General features: G+C 34.3%; 3 protein-coding genes across 3 annotated transcripts in view; 2 read left to right on the top strand and 1 right to left on the bottom strand.

The window, feature by feature from the left end:
• Positions 1 to 18,996, bottom strand: part of LOC134527544 (lachesin-like) — a 384,121-nt gene that overhangs the window by 330,031 nt on the left and 35,094 nt on the right. The gene's annotated exons all lie outside the window — the stretch shown is intronic.
• Positions 1,072 to 2,478, top strand: LOC134528301 (uncharacterized). The gene is made up of 4 exons (XM_063362211.1): positions 1,072 to 1,205; positions 1,368 to 1,508; positions 1,755 to 1,843; positions 1,969 to 2,478. Exons 1-4 carry the CDS (start codon positions 1,190 to 1,192, stop codon positions 2,476 to 2,478), a joined length of 756 nt encoding a protein of 251 aa, XP_063218281.1. The 5' UTR covers positions 1,072 to 1,189.
• Positions 4,317 to 5,987, top strand: LOC134533408 (putative nuclease HARBI1). Its single transcript, XM_063370933.1, has 4 exons — positions 4,317 to 4,718; positions 4,865 to 5,151; positions 5,233 to 5,824; positions 5,927 to 5,987. Exons 1-4 carry the CDS (start codon positions 4,513 to 4,515, stop codon positions 5,934 to 5,936), a joined length of 1,095 nt encoding a protein of 364 aa, XP_063227003.1. The 5' UTR covers positions 4,317 to 4,512; the 3' UTR covers positions 5,937 to 5,987.

Below are 18,996 nucleotides of genomic sequence, written 5' to 3'. Positions count from 1 at the left end.
AGAGTTACAGACGGACAGACAAACATATAGGTGAAGCTAATATAAAGCATGTAAAAAAAAAAAAAAAATTTTTTTTTTAGGCGTGGCCGGGAGTAGAACCCACGATCTTTGAATCCGAAAGCTGACATCACAGAAGTCGCGCGCCTTAGACCGCTCGGCTAACGAACGTAATGAAATGGGTGGGACATTTTACAGTGATGTGGCACTCACTCTTAGTCGAAAGAGTTACAGACGGACAGACAAACATACAGGTGAAGCTAATATAAAGCATGTAAAAATTAGAATACCTTACAAATATGGTACCTCTCCTCAATTGGTTTAAAAAATGGTTAAACACACAGAAAATACACCACGTGTGTAGATAATTTAAATTTCTCATAACTACAAAGGTTTGATAAATTGCATGTGAATTCTAAAATTAAGGTATACTGTTTTGAGACCTGCAATACCACGGAATATTATTATTATTTCAAAATAATTAAATTAATACCCTTAAGTTTAAAAAAATGAAAATATTAACGGGCTGTTTCGCACCCAATTAGAATCTTTTCGATTTTCTGAATGTCTTTTGTTTGATAGCCATCTAAACACCTACATATCTCTGACGATTTTATCCAATAAAAATATCTCTTAGGGCCGGTTTCACCAACAGAGATAAACTTAATGGAAAATCGAGATATTTTTATCGAGATAAAAAGTTAAACTTGAATTTTAATCGCGATGATCTTGTGTCCGTTTCACCACGACTTATCCTCTTCCCAGATAATCGAGATAATAATATCTCGATATTCATTATAAAATCCCGATTTTCTTTTTGAAATCTCGATGTTCGGAAGAAAAGTAAACAAATATCGCGAGTAGGTTTGTTGTTATTCAAGTCGTGTAGCGATAATAAAGATAATGGAAGCTAAAGAAAACACTTGTTCCGCCAAAAAACCACGAAATAAGAATTTATCACCAGAAGAAAAAATTGTTTTGTTAGATTTGGTGACAGAACATTTTAACATAATTGAAAATAAGCGCACGGATGCAGTAACACAACAGAACAAATTGAAACAGTGGCAAAATTATTGCAAGTAGTTTCAACTGTGTGTCAGGAGTCCATCACAGGTCTGCAGATAACCTGAAATCTGTTTGGGAAAATCTGAAGAAGACGACACGGAAACAGTATGCAGACGAAAAAGTTCAGATGGTAACTGGGACAGGTATGTTTTGTATAAAAATATTTTCAACTTGTATTACAAAATGTAACATTTTATTTTGTGACTTACTATACAAAGTGAAAGGAAGTGGTTTAATATATTTTTACAAATGGCAATGTACATTGACAATTAATTTAATTAAATTGAATACATTGTTTTTTTCAGGTGGAGGACCCCCCACAAAGTGTACAAATGACCCTATTTTGGGCCGCGTATATACTTTAATAAAACCTGTAGTTAAAGGACACAATAATATCTTTGACTCAGACTCAGATGCAGTAATGGTCAATACATTACAATGCATAAGTAAGTACAGTATTCCTACAAAGTAATGGTTTTTCATAGCCTTCTCCTTCAGTACATTTTTCTGTGTAGTAAATGATGTAGATGATTGATTAAAATAATTTTGATCAGTTTCATTCTTACATAAAAGAAGTCTCATATTTGGTCGAACATTGGAAATGTTAGACCTATATGTATTATTTTGTTAAACCGTTAAGTTGTTGTGCTTATAACATCACATGTGAACTAACCAGAATAGTATTGTTCCAGGTGAATCAAACAACACAGAAGAAAATGCAGTCGTAGAGCTGGAAATAGGTTCGATGGTGGACATTGCTACCCTGGAGACTCAAACTAGTGTAAAGTAGCAGACATTACAAAGCAGTTTAAAATGTTAATAACATTAACGTAACAAAGAAACTTAACAGTACGATGAATGTTTACATTTTTCACATAACAGTGTCTTCTTTTTTTTTTTCAGCAGACACTTCTTAATGGAGACTGGTCCCACTACACTCCCTCAATGCTCAGAGGCCCCATATGTCCTGCTCTTGTACCACAAAATAATGCCAGTTCAACATCATCAGTTTCACCAGTGATATTCCCTTGTGTCAAAGAAACGGTTATGGTAAGCACTGAGCAAGGCAACTGTGAAAGTACTTCAAGAGACCATATTCCCGATAATAGTAACAATGTTGCAAAATCAGTCCTTGAGTGTCAGTTGCCAAACATCGCGGGGAAGTCTTCCTGGACTCAGAGACGGCGGCCAAAATTGCAGTCCAGCAAGAACAATGAAAGAAGTGCCCTCCATAAAGCTAAAATTGAACTAATTGAATTATGTAAGAAATATGCAACAGAAGAAAATGAAGCTATGAAAGAACTGCGTCAAGTGAGATTGCAACAAGAACAAGAAAGGCTGAATCATGAAAAGCTACAGACTGAATTTATGACTCTACAGATTAAAAAACTAAAGAAAGAATTGGATGGTTTATAATTTTATGTTTTATGTAATTTGTATACAATTTTTCTTTGTAACTCTATTTACAATGAGCATTTCAAAGCATCTGATTTCGTATATTTGTAATGAAACCTAGTTGTATTGAAAATCATTATCTATATATATATTTGATATTTGTAGCATTACTAATTATTTGACTAATAACAATTATACATAAAACCATTTTACAGTTTTTGTCCCTTGATCCTTGCTGCAACATCTTCACGAATTTGTTGATGATTTTTTCTCGAGGCCATCTACAACAAACTGAGACAACAAAAATTATTAAATATGATAGGAGTTTGTATATGCAATCGGATAAATTTAATATTATTTGTTCTTACCTTCTGAAATAGTTCTCAATTAATGACCGTCTCACTACATCATATCTGGCCCTTCTCTCCACATTTCCTTCTTGATCCCTAATGTAACCTTCCTCCAGCAGTTCAGTCCACGGTTTTTCACAAATAATGTTAGGATCATCTGGTGGAATTTCTTCGCCGGCTCGTATCAAAATATTATGCAGCACTGCAGTTGCCACAATGATTGGGAAAGCATTCTCTAGGCTGACTTTCAGTCCTAAAGCTAAGACTGGAAAGCGCCGTTTCCAGCATCCAAACATTCGTTCTACTGGATTCCTAGATCGTATTTGCGATTCGTTGTAAAGATGTTCCTGACGACTTGTGGGATTGTTCAATGGAGACATTAGATATTTGTTACAACCATAGCCTGAATCCACAAGCAATACCGAATCTCCATATGCTCCTCTTTCAAAGAATGCTCTTCTATTACTGTTATTAAAGACTGTACTATCGTGTGTGGATCCAGGCCATCTGGCAACAATATCTTTGAATTCCACATTTGGGTCACAAATGGCTTGAATATTGATAGAAAAGTACCCTTTTCTATTTCTGTACAACTCTGCATTTTCTCCTCCTGAAAAAAAATATTTTCTGTATTAACAATATGCCTTGACATATCATTCACTTTGAACCTATGCTCAATGATATTCTTAACAAACCTGGTGACTGTATTCTGACATGGGTGCAATCCATTGCACCAATAGCCCTGGGAAATTTTGCAATCTGATAAAATTTCATTTGGGCCGAATGAATTTCTTCTCTGGTCTCAGGAAATCTTATGAATTGAGGCCGAAGAGCAGCGATTGCGCAACTAACCCTGTGGATTATTCTGTGTGCTGTGGGTTTACTACAACCAACGTAGTCCCCAACAGACAGCTGGTTACATCCCGTTGCATAAAAACGAAGTGTTGCAAGAAGTTGATTCATGGGTGAAACTGACATGTTCCTAAAAGTAAAAATAAATACTGTTAGTAATCTAGATTTAATTAGAAAATTTAAATGGATGTTTAGAATCAAATAAACCTACCTGTCAGAAGGGAACTCTAGTTGGTTTTCAATATGTTCAAGTACAAACATAGCCGATTGTTTAGAAAGACGAAAGTGAATCTTGAAATCATCCTCGTCATACAATTCAAAATAATCGCTTCTTTCCTGAATCCATCGTGGCCGACGTTCGCGAAAATGTTCTTCATCATCACTGTCCTCAAGAATTAAATTATACATCGCCCGAGCCATATTTCCTCCAAAAATATAATGCATGCTGTGATGTGTTTGTTTATTTTTACATCTTTATCCAGATATTCTCACTTTATCCACCAAATTCCGAGGTTTAAGTATTCTATCTCGATAATATCAGAAAATCGAGATAAAGTGTGTGATGAAACACAACAACTAGAACATCGAGATATTTTTGAACTTTATCTCGATAAAATAGCATTATCCCTGTTGGTGAAACCGGCCCTAAGGGCCGGTTTCACCAAGCGAAATTATCTCGATAAAGTAATGAATTATCCAGATTAACTGAATATCCCGTTTCACCACACCGAATATCTCGATCTTTTAGTGTTATCGAGATAAAATATTTTAACCACCGATTTTCGTGGTTAAAGTCTTATTATCGAGATAATATTGTAAAACGAAGTGACGAGAGGAGATTTTAAAAATTGTAATGGCTCGAGGCATGTACAATTTGATTTTTGAAGATGAAAGTGATGAAGAAGATGCCATTGTTCGTCGGCCACGATGGATGCGAGATAGAAGCGATTATTTTGAAATGTATGATGAAGAAGACTTTAAAATACATTTTCGCCTTTCAAAACAGTCGACTATGTTTGTTTTGGAACTTATAGAAAATCAACTACAGTTTCCCGAAAAGTAAGTTTATATTAATATTATTTCCTAATGTTAATTGTTTCTGTAGAATAATAAATATGTATATGAAATCATAGACAAGTAAAATAAAACTCATTTATACGAACATTACATTACAACCTTCAACATACTTTTTTCGTCTTTCACAGGAATATGTCAGTGTCGCCAATGAACCAACTGCTGGCTACACTTCGATTTTATGCTACAGGCTGTAACCAGCTAACCATTGGGGATTATGCTGGCTTTAGTAAACCCACAGCTCACCGAATAATACATAGGGTTAGCTCCGCAATTGCATCTCTTCGACCGCAATTCATTAAATTCCCAGAGACGATGGAAGAACTGAATTTAGCACAAAGGGATTTCTATGCAATTGCTAAATTTCCCAGGGCTATTGGTGCTATGGATTGCACTCATGTAAAAATCCAGTCACCAGGTTAGTTTAAACACTGATTTTATGCTACCTTTTTATTAAACATTGCAATCCACATACAAGCTTGTTTTATGTTTGTTGCAGGTGGAAACAATGCAGAATCCTACCGTAACAGAAAAGGTTACTTCTCTGTGAATGTGCAAGTAATTTGTAATACAAAATTGGAAATTACAGATATTGTTGCACGATGGCCTGGTTCCTCACATGATAGTACCATATTCAACAATAGCAACAGAAGGGCATGTTTTGAGAGAAGGGAGTATGGTGATTCTGTACTACTTGTTGATGCGGGCTATGCTTGTAGGTCATATCTAATGCCTCCATTAGATAATCCCAGAAGTCCACAGGAACACCTATTTAATGAGTCGCAAATTAGGTCAAGAAATCCTGTAGAGCGAACATTCGGTTGCTGGAAGCGACGTTTCCCAGTCTTATCTTTAGGATTGAGAGTGTCATTAGAACATTCGTTTGCCATCATTGTAGCGACTGGGGTGCTGCATAATATCCTGCGACAAACTGGGGAAGAATTCCCTCCAGACGACCCTAACCTCAATCTCCACCTCCCTTGGCAACAGTTGCTTGAGGAAGGAAATGTACAGCAGAACAACGAAAATGCAAACAGAAGGCCCAGATATGACAGTGTCAGGCATTTACTGATTGAAAACTATTTCAGGAGGTAAATGAAATTTACATATACCTATAATTAAATACCTATATATGTGTGTGTGTTGTAATACTTATTTAAGATACGATTATTTATCACTCTGTGTATTTTCAGTTTGTTGTAGGTCATACTGATCTATATGTCACACAGAGATGCCATCAACTTGAAGATTTGCTGGTGAAAATAACTACATATAGCAAGATGTATGGAATATTTTAATACATTTGCATTGTACAACTGCTTAGATCATACAAAATAATGTGACATAAGCGAACATGTATTATCTTTTATATAATTCTTAACATTTGTACTTGAAACTGTTTGTTAATAGGCACAATGAATATCACTTTGTAAATATACATGTAATATATAACAATTATGTCATGATAGTTGAGCAAATGTTTAATACATAAGAACAATTAAATTACTGCAAATGTTCTAGTTCTTTCTTTATTTTCAAGATTTGTAAAGATAAAAGTTCAGTTTGCAGCTTTTCCTGCTTTACTTTTTCTCGTTCTTGTTGTAACTGCAGTTCCCAGATTTCTTTCATAACTTCTTTTTCCTCGATTGCATGTTTTTTTGCAAGTTCAATTAGTTCGATTTTTGCTGCATTGACAGCACTTACTTCTTTCACTTTGGTGGCCGGGGTTGGTCGCCGCTTGCTAGTAAAGGGAGATTGCACTGAAGCATTTCCCCTACTGCTAGGAGGCATTGCCTTCCCACTACTTGCACTGCATGAATCAGTAGTATTGGTCTGCACTGTGTTTGTGATAGCCGAGTTGTTATTGGAGTGTCGAAGGGCAGAACACACAGGACTGCTGAGCATGGCTGGAGTATAATGCGTCCAGTCGCCATTTGGAAGAGTTACCTGTGGAAAAATTAAATTTGAACATTATGTGAGAGAAATAAAGTTAACACAGTGCATAGGCTATAGCTATACATGATTAATAAGCATAACTATGCACAGTGACACATCCATTAGGTTTTCTCAAAATAAAGTGTAGGCCTACTAACTGTCTCTGCCGTCTCCACGAAAGAAACATCCACTTCTGCTCCGACATCCAGTTGAATGCTGTCATCCTCATCAGTAGGCCTATTTGATGCATCAAATGGTAATATTATTGCATCTGAATCTGAATCGAAGGGATTCTTGGTACCATCGATAGTCGGTTTGATTAGGCTCTGCACTCTCTCACAAATGGGATCCTTACTAACTGTTTTTGAAGGACCTCCACCTGAAAAAATACAGAATTAATTTAGTTATGTGGTGTATATTTCATATCCACTGGTGGTATAGTGCGAAGTGTCTTCTTGACAGTGCAAAGGTTATAGTTCTGATTCCAACTCCACCCAAGATACCTCTTTAATATATTACAATTAATTCAAGTAACTAAAAAAATTGTTATTGCACATGTTTACAATTCGTAAAATTGCATTATGGATAAAAATGCATACAATATTTATTGCTGTACCTAAATATAATGTACCAGGATATACAGACAAAAAATATATTACCTGTTCCAGTTAATACTTGAACTCGTTGATCAGCAGAAGTCTTTCGCGTGTGCTTTTTGAGATTCTCCCACACCGCTTTTAAATTTTCTGCAGTCCTGTGATGTTCTACAGCCATACAATTGAAAGTATCTGCAAGTATTTGCCACTGCTTCATTTTTTGTTGCTGTGAAACACAATCTGTTTTTTTATTTTCAATGATATTGAAATGTTCAGTTACTAAAACTAAAAGAATGTATTTCTCCTGCTGCGATGTATTTTTATTTCTCTGCTTCTTTGACAAATTACAGCCTTGGCTCGCCATAGTAGCCTACGAAATTTCTAGCCAAACTTTGATAACGAAAGGTGTTTACAAACAGAAAATCGCGATAATTTCAGAAGATCGAGTTAAACTTATCACGATTTTCTCAGAGAAAGATAATATGTGGTGAAACACATATAACTTTATCGAGATAGAAATGGAAGATTAAATTTTTATCTCGATAACATCATCGGGATTTTCAACTCGACTGGTGAAACCGGCCCTAAGATGCTATAACTCAGTTTTCACTCGTATCATCGTTTACGTTAACGACTAGGCCCAGGCTAAAGTTGATTGCACTAATTCACGGTAGTATAATAATTATTTTCATATTAAACCTATAAAGGTTATAATATTACTTTAAAATAACAGTGAACTGACGCTAAACGCGTGATTTAGTCAGTCAAATGTTTTTTAATCAAACTTAAGTTTACAAACTTATACTAAACAAAATCTCTGAGCACTTCATTTTGAATAAGTGAGTTAACTTCATGAATTCGCAGTAAAAAAAATTATTCAACTCAATGGAAAATCAGTGCAAGAAAAAACTCCGAAACAGTAAATAATATTTCACTCCTTTCAGAGGTGCAGCAAAAACTGTTTTTTTTTTTTTTAATATTTCTCCTATTTTGAGAAGTTTCCGTGTTTGAAGAGCGGTGCAAATATAAGCGTGGGTTTGAAAATCAAGCCTAGGACGGTACCTTAGTTTAAACCCGCATGAACTAAAGCTCATTGTGTCGGCTAAGTTGAAAGGATGTTCGCGTTTGCCAACTTGTCCCCGATAGCTCTAAGCTACGGAATAATTAAACAACTTTGTTTGTTTGTTTGCCGTGTTGGTAGGCCATGCAAATTCCGCCAAACACAACCGCACATAGGCACTGAAGGGGGAAAAAAATCAGAACATTGTACACGAAGTGAAGAGGGAATTTGAAATTATTAGGGTTTCGTTTAAAATACCGACATTGACGTCAAAATAATGCCTGAAATTTAAAACATGCAGCTCTGACAATACCTTTTAACACAAAAAAGTGTATTTTTGTACCTGAACTCTAACTCCCAGAGAATATGTATAAACATATATAGTTTTAAACTGTTTTAATAACACAGTTTATTTTTGATTCCGAAACGATGTCATATTTTTTTCTGGGTATATAATGTTTCTTTCAACTGTAAAATCCTGCGTTTTGTATTATTCGTTCGGTACCTGAAAAATTATACACCACCAGCTAGATTCTCGATTACAGATGAAAAAAGTAAAGCAAATAATTAAATAAACTTAAAATATTTAAAAGAAATAAAAAATAACATTTATTTGAACATGAAATGTTTTGTAAGAAAAACTTTAAATAAATAATAATTCCTATTCCCTTATTCATATATTTGGAATAATTTTATATATTAAATTCAGAAAATTTTGATAAGTTTTTTAAAACTTTTCTAATTACTTTTTGGTAGCGTGTTACTAATAATTGACAGAATTTTTTGTGGTGGTTGTAAAAAATCTTTTTTAAACTAACTATTTTACAGAAATATTTCGTAGTTCATATAAGATTTCAAATGCGTACCCCATAATTGGAATGAAATTTTGACAATAAGTCATGTAGCCTTTAGGTTTTCAACTTGTTTCGTCGTGATGAACCTGCAGTAAAAAATTTTCGGTCAAATCCAGGCTCACCCTTTAAACATGACCAGCTGACCTAACACAATTCGCTACGATTGGGTCGTGTGGCAAGATACTTTAGGTGGGTTTTCCATGTCAAAACTTAAGATTTATGATGTTAACCCATTCGCCGGCGAGAATGCGCTCAAGTAGTACTGCAAATTCACAATTTATTTATGAAATCAGTGGTCGTTAATCCCAGCCAATGAAAACGGGCGAGAATGCTGGCATGCCATATAAGTGGAATTGTTGTATTTATAGGTATCGTATACATTTTGAAGGGAATTTCAGTTAGGAAACGTTTTCAACTGATAATTTGTTCAATGTAGCATTTTCATCCATTTTGACATTGGTTATGCACCTACTCTAAATACTAGACATAGGGCCATTATTGAACCAAACAATTGCAATATTTAGGTTTCGTAACCTAGAATTCGCACACAGATCATAAACACAAATATTTAATTATAATATAAATACAACTTCATTTCGTGATTATGTCATTCATTTTGAGCAGAAATAAAATGGTTGCACTTTTAAATAATATATTCATGTATTGTGAGCATTTTTGTACACATGTATATTTAGGGTTGGGGGAGAGGGGAACAGAAACACATAATAATAATAATAATAATAATAATAATAATAATGAATTTATGAATCATAAAACCAAATTAAGATTCTCGTGAGAGCTTTTTATTTTAATATTATGTGTAAATGATTTCCAAGTATTATTTAATTTATTGGCATGATGCTAATAATCCCTTATTTGCTACTCATTTAGTTTTTAAATCATAATATATTTTCCCCGCAAAAACACTATTTACCGCCAATTCCACTAGAGTATGCTCTGCACGTACGCGACAATAATAAAAAACTACATTTGCATACACAGTGTTAGCTGAAGCACACGAATAATTCTTGATTCTCATTTTTCAACCGTAAACCTACCTGCATTTGTTCCTGTTACCTGCGGCTAGATTGAGACAAGGCAGTCATTTAAATTGCGAGTCAATTACAAGGAAAAAAATCCATCATTTATACTATCTACCCTTTCCTTTTGTTAAAAAAAAAATCCCGCATTTTATCTATGTTTTAATACGATTATTTGGAACTACGCCATTGCAGTTTTCACTGTTTTTCATGGGAAAAAAAGCTCAAGAATGCAAAATAAGACAAACAGTGCAAAACTGCCTTGGCATATGTCCAATGAAAATGCATTAATCATTTAAAGGAACAGTTTTTTTTTTTTAAATGTTTAATGCGGTACATCATCCTCGGTAAATTTCTACGCTGTTAGTTTATGTAATAATGCAAGAACAATAATTTTAAGCGAATGAATTTTTAGTTTTAAAGGTAAAATTATCATCTTCGCGGAGCGAAAATCCACAGAGCGATCAGCGGTTGGAGGGGGCGGGACAAATGCTGCCCCCGGGGTGGGGTTGGGGGAGGGGGGGTGAATAAGTGGTTGTGGAGGGGGGAAGGAGGGGAAGTGCTGTTCCCCCTCCCCTACACACTCTCCCGGGCAGCGGCGAGTAACGAGCGCGATATGTAAATGCGCATCGGAACGGGAAGGGAGCGCCCGTGGACCGCGCGGTGGGAGGATGTAATCATTCCGCGGCGGGGCAGGTGAATCGTATTTCACATTGTATTAACCCCGGTGAAGGAGGAGGAGGGGGGAGGGGTGGTGGAGAGAAAGGAGTGCATGTTCCTGTCCTGAAGGGAGGTTCATTATGCGTGTCGAGGCATGCCCCTGCTGGTGCTCGCGCCCCTAGAAGGCTTTAGCCAGTCAGCGTTTCGCTTCGGCGGGGACCTAACCGACAATGAACGAATATAGGTTAACGTCTCGTGGACATCGTGTTCATCGGATGCGTCGGAGCATTGTTAAAATAATCTGGTGGACGAAACGGTACACCGTAATGTTTTTTTTTTTTTGACGTGACAACGTCTAATAAATCGATGAACGCCGGCTGCACTCACTAAAAGGTGTCCCGTTATGCACATTGTCCCGTTGCGATTGGTCCCGTTGCGCTCATTGTACGCTTGCGCCGCATATATCTCTCTTCCACTCGATTGGAACAACCGTCGATTTCACTTTTTCGAGGCACATTAAACTTGAAACATTCCCATTCGTTTCCTACCTTTTCCTATCATCGTCCTATCCATAACTGAATAACACAGATTGGAAGAAGTTAAATAGCAAACACGTATAAAAGTTATAGTTAAAATAATCTCTTCGTTTAAGTAATAAACATATTTGAATTAATGAGTACAAATAAAAGTAAATTTATCAATTAAATCAATTGTAGATTTCATTTCAATCATTCTTTGTGTCAATACAAAATAGTGATAATTCAATAATAATTATTCAATTTTATTCATAAAAGTATGCAATCATTTCATCAATGTTTTGCTATGACGCTGTCACGTTAAACTTTCGTTCGTAAACCGACTTTACAGATAGCCAATTTTTTTTGGAAATGGAACAGAATAAATCTTGCAAAATTACATGTATGTGTTAATTTGTACACTTACGTGAAAACAACTGTAGATCTCTACAAAATAGTGTTCGCAGTTACACTGGATTCGGAATCTCACCCAGGGGAATTATGCTTTGTGTTGTCCCAGTACCTCAAATAGTTATTAAGTTATTTGTAAACTGTTCTTTGAAGAGCGGATTGATAAACATAATAAAACATAATAAAGACCAATTCCAATATAGTCAATTACCTTTTCCATTGTTTTAAAAAAATAATACTTTTGAAATAAACATCAATTATAAATATAAATTTATGCGCCAATTTTCATAATAAGCACTCAGAATTATCTCAAATAATGTATTTCATACATGCAAAAATACTCATGTGTTGTACAAATTTACAATATATTTTTTGTAGTATTAAATACTTTGTTTTCGGCAACTGGTTTTCAAAGCAAACTTTTGGAAATGTACAGATTTTTTTTTGAAGTACAGAAGGAAAAAAAAACATCGGTTAATGAAAAGTCCACCATGTTTTCCCACATGTTAAAAAAATTCCGGGTTTGACCCCTGGCAGAAGTTGAACCCGAATCACCATGGTTTTAGGCGAGGGAACTTCCAAAGTAATTAAATATGGATACATAAATTAAATTTTTAAATGCTTAGAATGTATGCGTGTTAATTAAAGTGGAAGTGGTGCTACGTGTGAATTTTATTAAATAAATGACGGAACGCACATTAATATTTACATTATTTTTAAGACGTATGTTTGACTTCATAAAATATATAAGTATACGTTCTTCACGTGATACATACAATGGGGAATTTTTATTTAATGCTTTTTTTCTTACATACTCCACTGCAATGTCGTATGACCAAAAAAGTTCATTAATTTAGATATATGTATATAATTTGTTATTTATTAAGTGAATGAATTAAAGTCAATATTTAGTTCTTTATATTCAAAATATAAACAAGTTTTTAACTAACTCTTATTAAAAATATATACGCTCAAATAATAGAAACTTTACTTTTATGTCTTTTAATCTTTCATTACTGTCCATCTTGAATATTACTTAGCTGGAATATACAGCGATGAGGATAGCATTTATTGGACCTTCTTCAAAAAAACCAGTTGTGTTTCCAGTGTTGGGATTATTAATGTGTTATATTGGTTTTTAGCATTGAATGGTGTCAAATCGTTGGTGTGGAACCCGTGATGGTAGCTTATATGTGCATGACACGTTAATGATTGTAGCCATTAATGAATCGCTCTTAACTTAACAATTAAAATCTGTATGAGCATACGAGAAAATCAAATCAAACTAAAAAATATGTATATCTGGATTACAAATATTAAATGGAAAACAATTTTCACGTCTAACTTAAATGAAAATATTTTTATTTTATTTTTTATTGTAAAGATTAACTTTAAATTTTCTTATTCCGGTATTTGAAGTAAGCTGTTTAGGACAGTTGGTTCGTAACTGTATTTTGAGTTTCATTCAAACGCACCAGTTTTACTAGCAAAACCAAATCACACATATTTATTTATATTCAACCAGACCAAAATGATCAAATTTTTAACATTTAAAAAAATCTTTAGTTAATATGTTCGTACAAAGAAAAATTGTTTTACTCCATAAAGTATTCAAGAAATGAACTGTTTATTTCATTTCTTCATATTTAATATGTTGTTACGTAATATTTAATCTCACTTTCAAGTTGAAAATGTTTTTTGATGAGTAATGAATTTATATACATAGGTTAATTATTTTAACTTAGAGTGATCAGATGTTTCCAGAATGAGTTCTTTGTTAGACTAGTTGTAAGAGAACAAATATACGATACTTAAAAACACACAGACACATATTTGTTGTAAAATTATTTTCTTCCTGCAGAGAAGAGATATCGATTAACACTTTGATCTTCATGTACTAAAGCAGACATTCTTCTTAGAAACCAACCAAAATATTTTGGTCCGAAGTAGATTGTTTCCTTTTATAATTTATTTTGATGTAGCTCTTTTGCTGTTTCAGTAACTCGGTACTTATAAATTAAAGTCTCGTTAAATATTTTACAACCCATTAAAATAGAGTCAAATATAAATGAACAATATTCTAAGTCGTACGGTCATTTTACAACTATAGATTTCTTTTTCTTTTTATTTAATAAAGTAAAAAATGGCAGTTGAATGAAAATATTCAAAGCAATTCTTAAAGCTTTCAATAATATCGTAACGGTAAAGTAATTTTTGCTTAAAATTAAAATATATGTAACCAATGACGTTTTAAAATGTTAAAACTACACATTAATTCTAATTTATCAAATTAATTCAACAGAGTGTTCTGTGTGTATTTCTGGGGTTCTACGTTCTATTGGAAATGTGTACTGTGTTCCCGTTATCACACCCAATAAAATTTTGGCGTCAATTAGTGGTTTATCTTGGTGAATACCAGTTTAATTACTGCTCTGCTCGGTGACTGTAATTAACAAGTGGGCGTACGTTTGGAAAGCTACTAACTAGTAGGTTACCGCAGTTGTGGAAGCGCTATCGCTTACCAGTTTTAATTAGTAAAACTAATACCTCTAGTTAATGACATCCCAATTTAGATTAAATGTACATAATTAATTTAAAAATTTTGGTTTTGTTATGCAATTAAATACAGGGAGTTTATTCTAATATGAATTAATCTTTGTTTGGGAAACAAAAAGAAAAACAGATTGTTTCTGCAGTGTACTTTATCATCGGTAGCAACTAAGCTACAAAATGTAAGCAAAACATTTTCCAATGATAAAAATAGCTATGTTATTGATATGTTTTTTATGTTATGAGTGCTTGAAAGTTATAATCAATTAATCTAGATATTTTAATCAACTTTCGAAAAAATTAGAAAGATTTGCCATGTTTAAACAATTCAATTAAACGGAAAACAAAACTTTGATCACGTGACCTGTGGGTAAAAGAAACAGTTGGGCCTTGAGACGAAAGTGATAAAAAGTCGTCTTCCAATTAAAAAAACGTAACGTCTAAATCACGCACAGAATGTCGGGAACACGTAACCAAAAGTACGCACACTATAAGTTTCAGTCCCTGGAGAGAAGTAAATTGTGAATTAATAACAAGGCATTCCATTAAATAATGTGCTATGCTCAAACACAACCAACATATGTATAACAATTTAATATTATCAGATGATTCATTTGATGAAATAATACATGAAAATGTATTTACAGGATACTCATACCAAATTTATATTTACAAACATGCTTCAAATATGTTATAAACATTAATTTTTATATTATAAATTTAAGTATAAAACCTTTTATTCTGCGACGTATATATAAAAATCTCAGGTTTGTAGGATTAATAAAAATCTATTTTTTTTATTGATTTATCATTGACATATTAAAAAAAAACTAAGTAATAATTGGCAAAGGCTAAAAATAATCTACTTATCTGAAAATGTATACAGCACGATTATAAACCGTTAGTTCACTCTAAGGTTGGATTAAATTACAAAAATTGTATTTTAAGTTTCTAAAAACCATTACCTAAATAAATTGTTAGCACATGTAACTGACAAAAGTTTTAATATAAAGTTATTTTAAAAAATTGGTTGTCTGTAAAGTCAGTTTACGAACGATAGTTTAACGTGACAACGTCATAACAAAACATTGATGAAATGATTGCATAATTTTATGAATAAAATTGAATCATTTTTATTGAATTATCACTATTTTGTATGGATACAAAGAAGGAGTGAAATGATTTATACAATTTAATTGATAAATTTACTTTTATTTGCACTCATTAATTCAAATATGTTTATTACTTTAAAGAAGAGATTATTCTAAATATAACTTTTATAGGGACATGTTTGCTATTTAACTTATTCAAATCTGTGTTATTCTGTTAAGGATAGGACGATGATAGGAAAAGTAGGAATATAATGGGAGTGTTTCAAGTTTAATGTGCCTCGAAAAATTTCAAATCGATGGTTGTTCCAATCGAGTGTAAGAGAGATAGATGCGGTGCAAGCGTACGTTGAGCGTAACGGGACAATGTGCGTAACGGGACACTTTTTCGTGCGTGCAGCCGTCGTTCATCGATTTATTAGACGTAGTCACGTCAATAACGAGCCTTGCGTAATGAAAATAATAATCGAAAAGGCGTGACCAGCAGTTAGGACAGCCACGATGCTTGATAGTTCCCCTCCCGCCGAGAGAGAAGCAGGTTGAGCGAGTGTGTGCGCGGGCAGGGCGGCTGCTGTCGTTCCGAGAGCTCCTCTGAAGGCCTGTTCTTCTGCACGGCGAGCCCAGGGTTGTCGCGAGAGAGACGTATATGTATAAATATTATTTTTTATAACATAGCTGAAACATGTTTGTAAAGATGAATTTGGTTTGAGTATCCTGTAAATACATTTTCATCTATTATTTCATCAAGAGAATTATCTGATAATATTGAATTGTTATACATGTTGGTTGTGTTTTGAGCAAAGCACATGATTTAATGGAATGCCTTGTTATTAATTCACAATTCACTTTTCTCCAGGGACTGAAACTTATAGTATGCGTACTTTTGGTTACGTGTTCCCGACATTCTGTGCGTGATTTAAACGTTACGTTTTTTTTTAGAGTGTTTAACGCCCGAGTGCGCTTCTCGCAGACGTCACCCGGCTCAGCCTGTTTGCCGAGCTCTTCCTGCAGTGAGTCACAGGGCGGGGGTGCTCCGGCGTGATCTGAAAATACTTACTTCCGAACACTAACACCAGCAACGCGTGTTCGAGTGTTTAATGTTTTTAGTCGGGGAGGGGGGTTGGAGGGGGTTGTTGGTCCGATGTGTGCGGAGGAGAGGAAAATGCGCGGGGGGTTCCAATGACGCTTGTTGACACTGCAGTGCGCGAGGCGTGCGTTTCGCTCCCTCCGGGCGGCTCTAGTTGCGGCAAGGCGGAGGGTGCATCGATTCAATTAAACTGGAGAAATTCAGTTTTTTTTTAAATTCCGAGTGTACCTCAAATAACAACCAAGTGACGTCCGTAGTCAACGTTACAAACACACAGTTTCAGTTTAAAATAAATGAAATGGATTTTAAGGCAACACTATGTCGGCTTAATAAAATACTACGTAATTGTTTGTAATAAACTATAACTTAATAAATAATATAATAAATATATATTACAACACATATTTTTTAAAATAAATTCTCTCAGATTCTTTAATGAAAAGAAAGAAAGTTGTAAATAAGTTTAAATTGGCACTGCACTGTGAATGTCAAACTAAGAACACATACCACGGAAAATTAATCGAATATGAATTTTCTTTATTTTTAGATCTGTAAGGTTTAAGAATTTGGAAATATGGAAGCGGAGGCGAAGGCCAAGAAAAACATATTATTAACAAATACAATAGCCAATAAACTAGATTATGGCCATAGCTGTGGCCCTGGGAAACTACATATGTTATGAAAGAATGTGAGAGTCGATATCATTTTAAATTCAAACAAGGTGGAAACAGTATCCTAGCGCACCCACATCAGGTTTTATATCTAAAAGTATATATGAGATAAACGCCCCTTAAAGTTGTATATGCTAGACTTTACGGAGTTTTTTGGGAGTCTTAGTGCCATTTACTTGAATGTGAGTGTTTCCTACACCAGCAAGTGCTGACGCGGTTCTGCGTCACAAGCACCTTTATCTTACTTGCCAGTGAAAGCGGCAAACCAACAGTTTAAAGCTTCGCGGTACAGTTTACACTTGCAGTGACGTCGAGTTAAATACTTTAACCTCTAACAAAAACCGTTTTACACGAAGTTTGCATTATTTTATTGGAAACGAAAATGTATAAATAGAGATACGGAATTATTGCGGATTCGTTCAACGTACATTTCATTCCGAAATGTGCATTCTATTTGATTTTATGTTATCAACACCGTCAATTCGGCCGCTTTTGTTTTTAACACACCCTGAGACACGGGCGATCATATTTGGGTTTCCCCAATGTTTATCATTTCCATTTCACAGTTAAATTTTGCTAAAGTAAGCGGGCCACTCTAGAGAGGGGCTTTTTGTTTTAAGGAGGTGGGGAAATATGTCCCCCTCCCCCCGGAATTTATGACCATTCCCTCAGGTATTCCAAACGCAAATAAAAAAAAAGCAAAAAAAAAGGGGGAATGAAATTAAGGTCACTTAAAATTGACGGTTGTTTCTTGGGCCCCAATGCCCTTATTTAAGTTCGCTATAAGCCGACCATCTAGCATGATATATACATGTGAACTAGATCATCAAAGTTTGTGTAATTCCGAGTACTTTTTGTGTATGTACTGTTCCAATACAGGGTTTTTACAAGCATCTTTTATCTTTTCAAATTGATAAGTTACGATTCCGTATGTGTTTGAGTGTCACGTACTTCTTACGGTAAAGGCGAGGCCACGCAGATTGCTACGCTATGTTTGCGATGTTCGCTATGTTCGCTGCGCCAGGCGGCCAGACAGGATAGTCTAGTTTAATTTTAGTAAGGATTCTTTTGCGAAAGAATGAAAGTTGTTGTTCTGTTTTATATGTTTACTTCTGAGAACCAAAAAAAAAAAAAAATTGTATCTCGTGTTCATTGTACGTAGTACGATAATGTTACCAAGAGATATTTTCGTATCCGTATTATTTTTCGCGTTTATAACAAAGAAATTGTCTGTGCGTCTAAAAAAAAAATTGCCGTCACGCTTTACGTTAAATTCCGAATATGTAAAGTCGGAATGCCAGCCGCTGTAATTTTTTTTTTCACGGAGCACTTCAGTCCTATTGTGCGTAAAAAAAAAACTTCTCGCCATTCAGCGTGATATTTTCAATGACTGCGAATGTTACGGGCAAGATAAGCTGAGATTCCAGGACATTGAACGGCGCGTGTTGCAAATTGAAAACGCAATATCGTGAAAACATTTCACGTTTGTTAATGTTTTTTTTTTATGATGTCAATGATAGCAAGCAAGCACAGCATTCTGGCCAGATACTTTTGTGTTCGGTAATGCGTTACGTAGTTGTTTATATAGCATTAAATAGAAATATATTTATGTAAGTACCTAACACAACATTTAAATATTTATATTTAAAATTATTATTAATATCTCAGTATATTGTTATGTTACAATTAATGTTTTTAAAAGTTATCGTAGAAAGACCAACTATATAAAGTTCGATAAAAAAATTGTCAGTCAAGTATAACATAATATCACTTTT

Source organism: Bacillus rossius, chromosome 1 (genome assembly GCF_032445375.1).
Source record: "Bacillus rossius redtenbacheri isolate Brsri chromosome 1, Brsri_v3, whole genome shotgun sequence".
Lineage (NCBI taxonomy): Eukaryota > Metazoa > Arthropoda > Insecta > Phasmatodea > Bacillidae > Bacillus > Bacillus rossius.
The sequence above is the reverse complement of the archived record's forward strand: the minus strand, read 5'-3'. Positions and strand labels throughout refer to the sequence as shown.

Excerpts from the sequence above, each read along its gene's own strand:
- LOC134528301 (XM_063362211.1), top strand. Across the intron at positions 1,509-1,754 it reads CAATACATTACAATGCATAA|GTGAATCAAACAACACAGAA; the intron begins GTAAGTACAGTA and ends GTATTGTTCCAG. Across the intron at positions 1,844-1,968 it reads CCCTGGAGACTCAAACTAGT|ACACTTCTTAATGGAGACTG; the intron begins GTAAAGTAGCAG and ends TTTTTTCAGCAG.
- LOC134533408 (XM_063370933.1), top strand. The coding sequence starts at position 4,513 with ATGGCTCGAGGCATGTACAATTTGATTTTTGAAGATGAAAGTGATGAA. Across the intron at positions 4,719-4,864 it reads CAACTACAGTTTCCCGAAAA|GAATATGTCAGTGTCGCCAA; the intron begins GTAAGTTTATAT and ends CGTCTTTCACAG. Across the intron at positions 5,152-5,232 it reads TGTAAAAATCCAGTCACCAG|GTGGAAACAATGCAGAATCC; the intron begins GTTAGTTTAAAC and ends TGTTTGTTGCAG.